General features: G+C 44.7%; 2 protein-coding genes and 1 pseudogene across 2 annotated transcripts in view; 1 reads left to right on the top strand and 2 right to left on the bottom strand.

Moving 5' to 3' along the window:
• Window positions 1–1,619, bottom strand: part of LOC119512458 — a 38,060-nt pseudogene extending 36,441 nt beyond the window's left edge.
• Window positions 570–5,560, bottom strand: MPZ (myelin protein zero). Its single transcript, XM_037813338.1, has 6 exons — window positions 5,473–5,560; window positions 3,035–3,201; window positions 2,528–2,741; window positions 2,162–2,297; window positions 1,943–2,000; window positions 570–1,796 (listed from the first exon to the last, which is right to left on the bottom strand). Exons 1-6 carry the CDS (start codon window positions 5,537–5,539, stop codon window positions 1,695–1,697), a joined length of 744 nt encoding a protein of 247 aa, XP_037669266.1. The 5' UTR covers window positions 5,540–5,560; the 3' UTR covers window positions 570–1,694.
• Window positions 5,561–9,055: 3,495 nt separating this feature from the next.
• SDHC (succinate dehydrogenase complex subunit C) overlaps window positions 9,056–13,907 on the top strand; it is a 39,952-nt gene continuing 35,100 nt past the window's right edge. Inside the window, exon 1 of the mRNA XM_037825503.1 lies at window positions 9,056–9,119. Within this exon, the coding sequence (XP_037681431.1) occupies window positions 9,100–9,119 (20 nt within the window). The 5' untranslated portion in view covers window positions 9,056–9,099. The remainder of the gene's footprint in view (window positions 9,120–13,907) is intronic.

The following is a 13,907-nucleotide window of genomic DNA, read 5'->3' as shown; positions in this document are numbered from 1 at the left end:
GATGTGAAAGGAAATGAAATAAGCTTCAGTGGCAGAGAGATTCCAAAACGAGCCGAGAGGTCACTCTGGTGGGCACTCTTACGCACACTTTAGACAACCCTTTTTAGGTTCTAAAGAATTGGGGTAGCTGGTGGTGGATACCTGAAACTATCAAACTACAACCCAGAACCCATGAATCTCGAAGACAGTTGTATAAAAATGTAGCTTATGAGGGGTGTCAATGGGATTGGGAAAGCCATAAGGACCACACTCCACTTTGTCTAGTTTATGGATGGATGAGTAGAAAAATAGGGGAAGGAAACAAACAGACAAAGGTACCCAGTGTTCTTTTTTACTTTAATTGCTCTTTTTCACTCTAATTATTATTCTTGTTATTTTTGTGTGTGTGCTAATGAAGGTGTCAGGGATTGATTTAGGTGATGAATGTACAACTATGTAATGGTACTGTAAACAATCAAAAGTATGATTTGTTTTGTAAAAAAAAAAAAATTAATAAATAAATAAAAAAAACAAAAACAAACAAACAAAAAAAAAGAAATGGAGGCAACAGCTTCTGGAAATGTCAGTGTTTATTAAACATTTAAGGACATTTGGGGTTTTGGGAAGAAATATACAGAATGTAGAAAAAATCCTACGAGTCCCCTGTGGCTGAGAGTGTAGCCTGTTCTTCCCTTTACCCCCCATTTCCCATTTTTTTAAATCCTGCTTTCTGTTTGGTTGTTTAAAGCCATTTGTTAAGGCTTAGCTCACTTCTCTTCTACCCCTTGACCTGTGACTTTCTATTGTCTCTCTCTCCTTCCCTAAGATCTTGAGTCCCAGAACTGTGCTCCAAAGTAGTCAGGGGGCACCAATCCTGTAGCTGATATTGAGAACCAGGGGCCCTTTAGCTACAGCTGGCTTCTGTTGAGGACTTAATGGGGGGTGGTGGACGGCAAAAGCCACATGACGTCATTGGTCCTCAGTCATGGGGTGGGGGAGGGGGCAGAACATGGATATAAGTTTAAAAAAAAAGGCATGGATTAAAAAATAAAAAATAATCAACAACCTAAATAAACCCTGAAGGAGAGTCTGATCTGGGTGTTAGCTCTGAGGACGGAGTGTGGGGCTGAGCTACCTGATGGAGGGGAGGGAGGCGGGGACAGGAAAGAGCCAGAGGGACATGCTGGGTGGTGCAGGGGAAGAGAATGCCAGGTGGCTTGGAGTTGTGGGGGAAGGGGTATCAAGGTCCCTTTCTTCTCGGTGCCCAAGAGACAGGCACCAAACACACAGTCCTTGGGGCTGAAGTCGGGGGTAGGATCTGTCCCTGGGCTCCCAGAGAGCCAGGGGGTGAAGGTGGGGGAGAATATGAGTGCGTGGGGAATGAACTTTGGAACGAAACTTACATCTCAAAGGGAGGTGAGGGAAGGGCAGGGCTGGGGAGCAAGGGAGCAAAGCACCTAGACTGGGGATAAGATGAGCCTAGGTCCCCGTGCTCTGGCAGGGCCTGTCGGGGGGGCGGGTGATCACTTGTCCAAGTCCAGGCCCATCATGTTCTTGAGGGCGTTCTTGAGGCTGGTTCTGCTGGGGGACTTGACAGCAGGCCGGAGCTCCGAGCTCTGCTCATCCTTTCGTAGCTCCATCTCGATGACCACCACCCGAGCGCCTTTGGAGGGCTCAGCCCCTGGCTCCCGACCCCCCGCCCGGCCCGCTAACCGCTATTTCTTATCCTTGCGAGACTCCCCCAGCCCCTTGGACTTCTTCTCAATGGCAGCTTTGGTGCTTCTGGTGTGGTCCAACATGGCATACAGAACTGGCGTCTGGGGGCGGGGGTGCAGGGAGAGGGTATCCACACATCAGTCACCGATCTGGTGGGGCTTGCCTGTTCCCCTGCCACCCCTCACTGGGGCCCGATTGCTGCCCGTGTTCTCCTCCCCAGTTTATCCGGACACCCAGTCCCGCTAACCTGCCGGCCACGCTTAGAGTCCTTTGCAGGCTTGTGCAATTTCCCCTTCTCCATGGCACTGCAGGAAAAACGGGTGCTGTGGATTCGGTTCCGCCAGAACCCCTCGCCGAGGAGACACACCTTCCTGTTTCCTTTGGCCCTCCCACCCACTGGAGTAGTCTCCGCCCAGATTGGGGAGGGGAGGGTTGGGGGAGTCGGGAACCAGGCTCCGCCCCTTACCTGAGTCTTCTCTGTAGGGCCGCCTGCCTACGTAACCAGCAGTACCGTACCAGATAGAAAAGCAGCAGCAGCAACAGTACCACCCCCAGGACACCCCCGATCACGGCTCCCAGCACCACTCCATACCTAGTTGGCACTGGGAGGAGAAGAGAAAAGAAATGAGGGAATGAGCTCTTTGGTTCCCAGGCCCACACCTATTTCCTGCAGTTGAAGACGTAGGACTCCCAGCCAAGCCTTGGACCCACCCTCCCAGAGCTTAAAGGCCACTAGAACAGGCTTTTTGACTTTTCCCCAGCCTCTTAGCTCTGACCTTTCAAAGCCTTGGGCTACTTTGTACTGCCTCCCCATCCCCTGTCCCTCTCACACCTTTTTCAAAGACGTAGAGTGTGACCTGAGACGTCTTGCCCACTATGTCTGGTGGGTTTTTGACATCACAGGTGAAAGTGCCATTGTCACTATAATCCAGGTTGTGTATGACTATGGAGCCATCCTTCCATTGAGGGTCCCCTACCCACTGGATGCGCTCTTTGAAGGCCCCCACCTCGTCGATGTAGGGTTGCCCCTTGGCGAAGTGGAAGATCTATGAAGAATGAGAAGCATGTGAGAGGAAGCATGTGAGAGTCAGGCTGTCAAAGCTTAGCTCCAACCTCAAGGAGAGGGACCTGGACTGGAGAGGGTGGTGCTGGGGGAGGGGAGATAGTATAGATAGGCCCTGGCCAGGGTGACAGAGATTGCACTTACCTTGCCAAAGTTACGAGATTATCACTCATCAGGGATTCCTTAGCCCAAGTTATCTTTTCAGTTGTTCTTTGAAGCATCCTTTTCTGCCTCCTTTCCAGTTATCCACCCCCAAGATTTCCCCCAGGTGCTCACCGAGATGGCATCACGGCCCCCTTCTGGTTGGTAGCGCCAGGTGAAGGAGATGTCATCTGAGACCCACTCGCTGGACCAGAAGGAGCAGTGTAGTGTCACCTGTGAGCCCACAGCACCATGGACCTCCCTGTCCGTGTAAACCACAATGGCCTGGGCAGGAGACAGCACTGCAAGCACACATTGGGGATCAGATACACTCTGGGCCCAACAAGAGATCTAGAGGAAGAGAGCTTAACAGGGAGTCAAGGGCTGAGTCACAGGACAGAGGTGATTGCAAGGACTGGGACAGAAGTGACCAATTCTGAGACCCAAATCCTCATCCCAGACTAACTGAATAGATGAGCATAAATCCTATGTCAGTTGAAGGTGCTCAGCGTGTTCTGTAAAGGAAATGAAGTCAGCAATAACAGAATTCTCTTGAGGACTTCCAGAGGTTGGATTCTGTCTCCAAGTCTCTCTTTCCCTTAGATATAGACTTTAAATTTTTAAATAATAATTTATTATAAATTATTCAGGTAGTACATATTGCATTATTCTTATAGACAATTCAAACAATAGAGATAAAGCTAAAGTCTCCCTTGGCACCTCCAACCAATTCTCTTCTTGTAGACCTCTCCCAGATAAAACCACGATTGAAAGTTTGGTGTGTATCTTTTTCTTCTGCTTTAAACTCAACATACATTCAAAACATACATGTACCTCTAAGAAATAGTTTTGTTCTGTTGAGAATTTTTTTTCTTTCTGACAACTTACATTTATACTCTTTCTTTTTCCTATGTGCCTTGGGGAGCTTCCCACATTGATCCATACAGATTAGTCTTCTTTTTAACAACTCCCTATCATTTCACAGTATGGTAAACTCAAATTTCATACAGCAAAATAATAGAGAAAGCTGACCCAACTCTCCCTCACTGTTGAATTCCCAGTTGCCATACAGTCTGCTCTTGGCTGGGGGTTAGGGAGGGAAGGCCCTCACATCCTGTTCAGGGAAGCTGTGGTACAGAGCAGGCTCCGGGCCCAGAACTCAGATGACTCTGCATGTGAATGCTCTGTGGTTCTATCCTTCTCACCCTCCTCTTGGCCAACTGGCCTAGTGCCACTCCTGAAACCTACCCACGCATGGAAGGCCATTCCAGGGAGATTATGTGTGTGGGCTGGCCCCGGGGGTAGTGGTGGTGGTGACTGTGGACCCTTTTGTTCTACAGGAGGGGAAAGAGGCAACCAATCGAGTACAGCCCCATTGTATGACTAGTGTTGGGGGCTCATGCCACCTCCCCTCATGATCCTGAATCTCCCACCTCAGTATGCAACATCATGCTCTCAGCCTTAGAGCCTTCCTGGGAATCTCACATATACCAAGGGAGGTTATTCATGAAATATAACTTCAATCATTCCTGTTATAATATCAACTATTGCCCTTCTCAGTTCTGCTCAGTGGTTCTGAATGGGATAGGTGCTAGGACAGAGCTCTCTCTTCTCTGGTACTCAGAGCTTCCCTCTACTTCCTTCACTTCTATCCTTAACATTTTCCAATGTTCTCCAACTTCCTTCTTCTCCAACTTCCTATCCTTAACATTTTCTCAGTGTCCCCCAGAATAGTCCAATACAGCCTGGAAGAGTCCAGGTTCCAGGTTTAGGATTCAAGAAGCTGACAGCAAAGAACCTTGGACATTCTGACCCACACCCAACTCCTGTCCTCCCAGCTTGCCTACTGCTCTCCCATTGTGCTAGGCTTCAGGGCAGTTCAGAGAAGGGAAGAATCCATCCAAATAACCCTGCTTTGACCTTCTCTTGCTCACCCAACATCTGCCAGGGGACAAGGAAGAGGCTGGTCAATTTATGAATGAGGGCAGCTTTAGAAAGCAAGATCCTAGAATCTCCCTTCTTCTCCATGCACCCATATAATAGACAATGGAGCCACAGAGAGAAACCGAGGTGCCGAGAGACATAGGATCTGAGGAGATGGGACTACAAGCCTTGGGCTCCCTCCCTTAGATCACACTCCCTGCCTTTTGTTTTCTAGGGAAACTAAGGTTAAGTACCTCCTGCACTGCTAGAGGATGAGTGGGGATCAAAACCCAGATGCCTGGTCCTCCTCCTTCCATGTGCTAACCCTTCTTCCTACCAGGCTTTCAGCATGGCCCTGTGGGCCTGTTACTGGTTTCCAACTTGGGTCCAGTCATGCCCACCTCAGGGAAACTCTCCATAATCACTCTCTTTTACCATCTCCCTTCACAGTATATCTTTACTGCCTCCCTCCAAACTATACTTTTTTCCTCCCTCTGAATATAATATCACCTTCTTGCTCTTGCTGGCTCTTTCTTTGATTGTAGTGGCGGGGGTGGGGTGGGGGAATGCAGATAAAGACCTTGCAATTGGAAGTTTGCTGAGAGACAACCTGAGTCCCAGGATTCCCAGACTAGGGTAGCTCCACTTACCCAAAGAGGAGAAGAGCAGTACAGCCACGATAGGGCTGGGGCTGGACGAGGGAGCCCCAGGAGCCATAGCTGGGGCAGGGGCTAGGGCCCGGAGCGTCTGCAGGGTTGGGAGAGTGGGGGAAAAGGAACTGAGCGGGGGCTCCTGGAACCTTCTTAAAATCCCCCAAGGCCCCAGCATGAGGGGGCTGTCCTGAGCCAGTAGCCAATTGCAGCCTGGCATGTGCAATTGAGAGGTGGTGGGGAAGGGAGCAGATTTCAGGGAGCAGAAGGGTCATTGTGTCCTCTGGGTGGAGGGGTGGGGAGGCACATACCACCCCATACACAGAGGGCTTTGTGTCCATTGGCCTCCCCCTGCCCTAGGCTGGAATGTTGGGGGGTGGGAGTGGTAAGGGAAAGGGACAGAAAAAGGGACACAGGCACACTTCTCTGAAGGATAGATAGGCAGAACCTAAATCCTAAGATCATGAAAAAGGGATTAGTCTGCTTGACCGAGAGAAAGAACTGCTTCCCCAGAACTCTAGGGGTTAGAGGCATGCTTCCCTAGGAAACTCTGAAAATGGGATATCCCTTGATGTCCTGACTACCAGGGGCTGTGTTATAGGCTTCTTGATATGACCAAGTCCTTTGGGAGTCATTTTTTTTTTTCATCTCCCTGCATCCTGAGTGATTCTTTACAGATAGAGGCTTTTTTCCACAGGAAAATTTCCAAGGAAGAAGCCCTTGACCTCTCCCTCTTTGTCACAGAGTTCTTCAATGCCTCATGCTGCAGTTTGAGAACATTTCAATTTAGAGCAAGCTAACAAAATTTTATTGAGTGCCAGCTTTAAGTAAGGTAAGGGGATGGGTGTAACAGAGGCATAAAATTAAGTCTCTCCCTCAAGGAGTTAAAAATCTAGTTTGGGGAGGTGGAGAAGGGAGGATCAGAGGACAAACCCAACAACCAAGTATAACAAACCATATTTTCTATAGTAGAGCAATGAACAAAGTGCTGCAGTACAAAGGAGGGCACACAGCTGCAAAATCAGGAAGATTGAGTTATATAAAAGAGATTAAAAACAAAAAGAAAGTTCATTTAATAAATGAAGTTCAGAGGAAGGAGTACTCATTTATAGGAGGCAAAATTAGATATGGACCAATCTTGAAGGATGTGTGTCATTTTGAAAAGCCATTTTTAAAGGGAGCGAATCCAGGCATATAGAGCAGCAAAAACAAAGAGGAAGAGGTGAAGAGGTACGTGTGGAGTGGTCTGTGTGTGTGTGTGTGTGTGTGTGTGTGTGTGTGTTTAGATTTATGGAGTATTGGGCATATTCAGGGCAGATCTTGTACCATCCACTTTAACTTGATTTGGGGGAACTTGAAGGGACATAGTAGGAAACAAGTCTGAATGGGAACATTGGAGCCAGTTTGTGAAGAGCCTGAAATAATAGGCTAAGGAGGGTGGATTTAATTTGGTATACCATAAGAATCTCCTGAAGGTTTTGAAGTGGGAATATGAGTAGGGATGTTTATATGGCCAGAGCTGAGTTTTAAGACAAATCTGACCAAAAAGTCTTTCAGGCTAGAACTCTCCTGATCGTTGCCTCCTCTTTTCTTCATCTGAAATGATTTTACTTTTCCCAGACCCTCTCATCCACCCACCAGAAACTGTTTCTCCTTCTACATTCTCCTTCCTTTCTCTCACTTCAGGCCTTGTTTTTTTTTCCTAGGACCCTGCTTACTTTTAATATAAGCACTGGTGTTTATACCTTGACTTTATTTTCAGTTTGAATTTTAATATGATTTATTCCCATAATTACGGGCTGAAGGTTCATTTGAAGGGGGAGGTTGCTGCTGTTGCTGAACCACTACAGGCTCATCCCTGAAGCCACAGTCTCTTGGCATCTCCTCAGACCACAGTCTTGGTGGATTCAGTGAAGTATTTGTTGATTAGTATTGGATTGCAGTTGTGGACTCTGAATGTGGGACTTGGTCAGAAACTCCACAAGCAAAATCTTCACCATCAGCAAACATTTACAGGATGTTGTGCTCAATATTTGAGGCCTTAGCATTCCTCCTCTCACCCCCAGTCGTACCCCTTTTATCTATATCCTTTTCATGGGAGTGCTACTTTCTTTGTAGTATTTTCTTTCTTTTTGTATTGATCCTGAGGAGGCTAGAAGTTATTTGAGGACAATATATATGTCTGTATCTCTGTATGCCCTTCAGCACTTTTCAAAGACTCTGCCACAAAGTCAATACATATTTGTTAAATGAAATTATTTAAAGAGCTAAGTGAAAGAGGCATTCATTGGATTTGTTAATGTGACGCTCCAGAGGGCCAAACTAGGATCAATGACTGGAAGTTCAATAACAGAAAACTGTATTTTAATACAACAACTTCCTAATGATTAAGCTGTTCACTAAATGAAGCTTGTTTTTTTTTTTGGGGGGTGGGTAGTGAGGTAATCATCATTGAATGTGTTGGAGCAGAGGCTAGAAGATCATGTCAAGGATATTGCAGAGGAGGTCCTTGCATTGGAAGAAAATTGCGTTGGAGAGCCTCCAAAGTCTGTACTAATCCTAAAGTTTTCTTTGTCAAGCATTATGGAAATGCAAAATAGTATGATTTATCCAATGCAGTAATAAATGAATTTGTGCTGTTTAAATCCTGAAAGGAAAAGTGCAGGAGTGCAAAATATTACTATAACTGAGTATATTTTATGCAGAATAGGAGTTGCTCTGGGCTATTACTTTCACTCCTCCACATCCCTCCCCCACCCAAAGAAAGGCTCAAGAAATTTTGCTCTCCGTTTTGTTCACTTCTCACTTGTTTTTTCTCCTTTAAGTAGTAAGTGCCCTGCAACCAATTCCAGTCCTTGAGTTTCCCAAAACTGTTTACTTGTGTTTATGAATGTGTATCTCTATATGTATGAATTATATGTATATAACCCCCCACCCCACCCCCCAGGGTTCTTCTGTCTGTGGGTGTCACCCACACATTACTGAAACAAGGAACAAGGGAGCTTTATCTTTGGCTAGTGGGCATCTAGTAGCATAAAGCTACTCGAGGTGGTTGGAAGAGGCTCTCTGTCCTTGGGAATGGTGCTTTGTGCGGTTCTCTTCCCCGGTGGCCCTTCCTCACAACCTTCAACTTGGGTCTCAGCTTGTGTATCTTTGTATGGGTGAGCTACAAGAACCGGAAGAAAGCCCAAAGGATCTTTTCCCTTGGGTGTCTCAGTTGGCCTACCAGGACGTTTTCAGGCCAACCCAGGGGCAAAGGGGAGAAAAAACAGACTGAAAAGTCCTCGGAGAATAATTTGGGCAAATCTAGTGTTCGGTAGTGCGATACAACTTGAATGCCTATGCAGGTAAAACGTAGATCGAAGCTTTTGATTCAGTGGCCCAAATCCTTATAAATTCCAGTTACAGTCGGCAGAAAGAGGCGGGGGTGGAGCCCAAAAAAATCAGAGAACACTGATAAACCCTCTGAGCAGAATTAAGCCGGAAAACCTCCAGCGACCGAGAGCATCAGACGTTTTTAGAGAGTCCCGCGTTGTCACGTGACAGGAGCACCGCCCCCTTCTCTCCTCCTCCGCCTTCGGGTCGCGGGGCCGCCTGGCGTCACTTCCGTCCAATCTGGCACTGAAGATGGCTGCTCTGCTGTTGAGGTGACTTTGGTGTGGGACTGGGAGTCGGTGCCCGCGGCCCTCGGGAGACCTGAAATGGCCCCTCACGTCTTGCTGGCAGCGGTTTACCCTGTGACTGGCCAGAGAAAATACCCGAGGGTGTGGAGGCCCACGCGCCCTGGAATCCTAGGGACTCCCCCCTCCCCAGCTGCCGGGGCGCGCTCCATAGGGTTTTGGGGTCACTGGCAATTCTCTCTCCCTCCGTGCAGAGGGGTGGCGTGGCTTTTCGCCCCTCCTATTTTCCCCAGCTCTTCTGTTTCTTACCCAAATTGCCTTCGGGGCCTCACGCAGAACAGAGTCCCGAGAGAGTAAATAGCTCTACTTCGAGGTCAGCAGACCGTGGATTCTGCAGTTCCAAGACCTTATTTAGAAATGGGTCTCCAGGAGGGAGATCTTGGCGTACTTTGCTTTTGCTTCTAATTCTTGCAAGCGATAACTGTTACTGGCAGTGCGTGGGCCTTGTCTGGGTTCCTAACGGACAGGGAGTGCGGGACGCCTGGATGCCTGGACGCCTACCGGGCTGGCGATTAGTAATAGCGCCCGGAGCGGTTGCTCTAGCCTAGGGAATTCATTTTTAGTATCTTTTTACGGGGGTGGGGGTGGGGTGGGGTGTCCCAGTTTTTCTCTACAACGTCAAATCACTGTCGGGATAAATAAACTAGGATTTTTTCCATTCTGAAATGTCCACTGCCAGGCCTCATTTTCTACTCAGATTTTCTTAGCCATAGCAACTTTAGAGTCTCCTGATACAAATCCCAGCATAGTTTTGTACCAACCCTAATTTGTTGTTGTTGTTGTTAATTTTTATTTTAGTAACATATATACAACCTAAAAATTTGCCCTTTAACCACATTCTGTGCCAGCCCTAATTTTAGAAACTATTTATTGTGGAAAGTTAGCTTTAATGCTGTTGAGATCTCAATTCCTGATTTCCCCAAATGCCTTCTCATTTCTTTTCCCACTTCAGTCACCCAGGTTAAAAATAGAGGGACTTTGTTTATTTTTGCTTTGTGACAAAATGATTCCTCTCTGAGTTGAGGCCAGGAATGGGTTATATATAACCCTTCATTTTCTCTTTTCCTCTCATTTTCATGTCTTGTTTTCTAAGGTATGCCAGGGACAGTCTTGCCAGAGCTGCCTCCTTTATTCCAGGTAGTTTGATTGTAATTGAATTTTTTTTAATTCTTTGATATGTCATATTTTGGTAGATGTCAGGGATCATTGCTGGAATTAATATTGTTAGTTACAAACAGTTCATTTTAGGGTTTTCAGGTTTAGTGTTTAGAAGCCAAGGGTCATCATATTCATTAAGTATGTCCAGGCAGAATTATTTTGATTTGTGTAGTGCAGTCACCATTAGGATTTAATGCCAAGAAATAGATTTCCTTTCCATTAGTGGTAATGGAATCTGACGCTCTTATGGAAGGGTACGTTGCTCCATTTTTCACAAGGGCTTTTTTAGGAGGAGAAATAGGGAATTAGTGTCACTAATTCCATTTATTTTGGATAAGTCAAGGTCATTGATTCTATGACTGTATTTTCCTTCTTTGTAAATTGAAAACTAATTATTGGGCCTGCTTAAGAAAAATGGCAGTTAACTTTTTTTTTTTAATTAAAGATGTGGGTTCACAGAACAATCATGCATAGAATATGTATTGCCATATATTATCCTATTTTTTTTTTTCTGGCATTTTTTATTTATTAGAGAAGTATGTTTACAGAAATATCATGCATAAAATACAGAGCTCCCAATACCACCCTATTATTAATACCTTGTACCACCCCATTATTAATACCTTGCATTGGTGTGGTATATTTGTTAAAATTGATGAAGGCACCTTTTTATATTTGTACTGTTAACTATAGTCCATGGTTAACTAAGGGTTCACTGTATGTTTTGCCCTGTTCCATGGAGGTGGGTTGTTTTTTGTTTTTTTTTTAACTTTTATTCTAATACCATATATACAACCTAAAATTTCCCCCTTTAACCACATTCAAATATATAATGTGGTTAACATTTTTAATGCTTGGCTAATTAAGAATTACTAGTTGGCAGAGTACTACAGATCATGGCTTTTGAATAGTGCTCTATATATTATTTACTTCCTAAGCAGTTTATAGACCAACCAGTCATGGTTGTTACAGCCTCAAGTAACATAAACTCCATTGGCATTCAGTCAAGGAATGATTGGCCAAAGCCAAGAAGGAGGTAGAGAACTAAACTCAGAATAGCTAGACTTCTATATAATAATTATATAGTAATGTTTGTGTTGCTTAACTACAAAGTCAGTGAGTCATTGGCCATCTGGATGGTGCCCGTCATGTTAAGTACTGTATGTGACACACCTTTAAAAAATAAAGTTTCACTCTGAATTCATGTTTTGAGCCTCTTCTATGTGTCAGACATTAAAGGTGCTATGGATACAAAATATCTCAGTCTTATCCTTGAGGAGCTCAAAGTCTAATAGGGGAGGTAAATAGATTAATTATTAAGCACCATAATAAATATTGATATAGCGATAACAAATGGTGTGGAAGCATAACAAGTAAAATGAGGAAGGCTAAGAAAATGGTGAATGGAGTTGTTTGGTTTTGAAGGATGGGTTTATCATGCTGAGAGGAGGGGTTCCAATTGGAGAATAGCAGAAGCAAGGGCATGTAGTTAGTCATAAGTGGGCTTGCTGTATCTGGGCATAATGTAATGTTCAGTGTGACAAGTCTGGCAGGAGGAGGGTGTGGGGAATTTGCGGAGAGTTGGATGGGGCCATGTTGAGAAGGGCCTTGTTGCCCAAAATTTGGAATTTATACTATAAGTAGTGAGGAACTGTTAACGAATTTAAAGCAGAAGAGTGATTAAAATCAGCTTTAATTTTCAGTAAGGTAGCTCGGGTGGTAATGATAGGGGTTGGTGATATGGAGATCAGTTCAGGAGCTCCTGTTACAGTCCTCCTACTGAGGAATGAAGAGGATATGGACTATAACAACAGATTAGAGTAGAGAGAAGTTTCCTTGGTAGTATTGATAGGTTTGGGTGATGTGTTGCATATATATATCAGAGGTGAGAGAAAAGAAGAAATTAAGGATGACTTCGATTGCAGTTTGGGAGTTGGCTGGATGTAATAACCATTAACCAAAATTTTTGTATATAAATATTGATCTTCATCATGTTCTTCAAGGTTATATATCTGTTTTAGTGTTGTTATCCTAACTACATTCTTTTTGGGATAATATCAGATCAAGTTTGGAGGTCATAAGAGAAACTTTCATTATGTTATAGTTACATCTTGTTTTGGAATCAAAAATGGCATTTCTTAATTTGATCTCATAGACTTGGCTTTGAATAACTTGTTTTTTTTTCCAGAAATCAAATCCATTCTCAGCAGATAAATATCTTTATCACCAATGAGGGTTGTAAAAAGAATGTGATACAAATTCTAAAGACCTTGCGGAGACCAATAATACTAATATTTTACATATATGTGGCATCTTGCAGTTTAGAGAATACTTTCCTGTACATCTTCTCATAATCCTCCCAGCAACCAATAAGTTAGGTATTATCAATCCCATTTTATATATGAAACCTGAAGTTGAGAGATTTGCCCCCAAATTACACAACTTATTAAGGGCAGATCTAAGACTCCTGTTGGGGATTTAAGCATGTCCCCTACAAAAGGCATGTTCAGTCCCAACCTCTGGTCCTGTGGGTATGAACCTATTTGCAAATAGGTCCTTTGAAGATGTTATTATTTTGGTGTGCCCAAACTGAATGAGGGTAGATCTTTTCCAATATGGCTGAAGACTATAAGCAAAGGAAATTGGACACAGAGAAGCCATGGGGAGCAGCCAGAAGCTGGAAATCAATGGAACCTGGAAGAAAAAGGACAAAATGCTACCCTGGACATTGCCATGTGACAGAAAAGCTGAGGAACCCCAAAGATTGCCAGCCAGCCAGAAGATACCAACCCCAGGAGGAAGCAAGCCTTCTAACTTCTGAAACTGTGAGCCAATAAATTCTTATTGTTAATCCAACCCATTGTATGGTATTTGTTTTAGCAGCTAGGAAATGAAAACAGTTTTTGGTACCAGAGAGTGTAACAAATACCTGGAAACAGCTTTGGAACTGGGTAATGGGCAGAGGCTGGAAGAATTGTGGGGTGCTTGATAGAAAATGCCCAGATTGCTCTGAAGAGACTTGCTAGAATTATGGACATTAAAGGTACTGTGGAAGTTTGAAGCTGTTATGTATCCCAGAAAAGGCCATGTTCTTTTAACCCATTCCTGTGGGTGCAGACCTATTGAAGGTGGAACCTTTCGATTAGGTTATTTGAATTGAGATGTGACCTGCCTCATTCAGGGTGGGTCTTGATCCTCTTGCTGGAGTCCTTTATAAGAAGCTGAGAGAGATGAAATTCAGGAAAGTACCCAGAGAAGCTCATATAGAAAAGCCCCAGAGAAGCTAAGAGAGGACCACAGAAAACAGAGGAAGTCACTGAAGCCGGAAGCTGAAAACAACGAAACCTGGGAGAGAAGGACCAGCAGACGTTGCCATGTGCGTTTGCTATCTGACCGAGGTGTCCCAGATGCCGGCAGCCTGTCTTCAGAGTCCAGTATTATCCTGTTGACAGCCTAAGAACTGTAAATTGTAAGTTAATAAATCACCTTTGTAAAAGCTAACCCTTTCTGGTATATTGCATTCTTGCAGCTTTACCAAACCAAAATGGGTATCTCTGGTGAGATTTTAGAAGGAAATGATGAATGTATTATTGGAAA

This window comes from Choloepus didactylus, chromosome 2 (genome assembly GCF_015220235.1).
Source record: "Choloepus didactylus isolate mChoDid1 chromosome 2, mChoDid1.pri, whole genome shotgun sequence".
Lineage (NCBI taxonomy): Eukaryota > Metazoa > Chordata > Mammalia > Pilosa > Megalonychidae > Choloepus > Choloepus didactylus.
Note: the sequence above shows the minus strand (reverse complement) of the source record. Positions and strands in the feature narration are given on the sequence as shown.

Bases quoted from the DNA above. Each gene is read 5' to 3' on its own strand.
- MPZ (XM_037813338.1), bottom strand. From the start codon at position 5,539: ATGGCTCCTGGGGCTCCCTCGTCCAGCCCCAGCCCTATCGTGGCTGTA. The intron at 2,298-2,527 runs GTGTGAGAGGGA...TTCTCCTCCCAG, and splicing joins ACTCTACGTCTTTGAAAAAG to TGCCAACTAGGTATGGAGTG. The intron at 2,001-2,161 runs GTAAGGGGCGGA...TTTTTCCTGCAG, and splicing joins GCCCTACAGAGAAGACTCAG to TGCCATGGAGAAGGGGAAAT.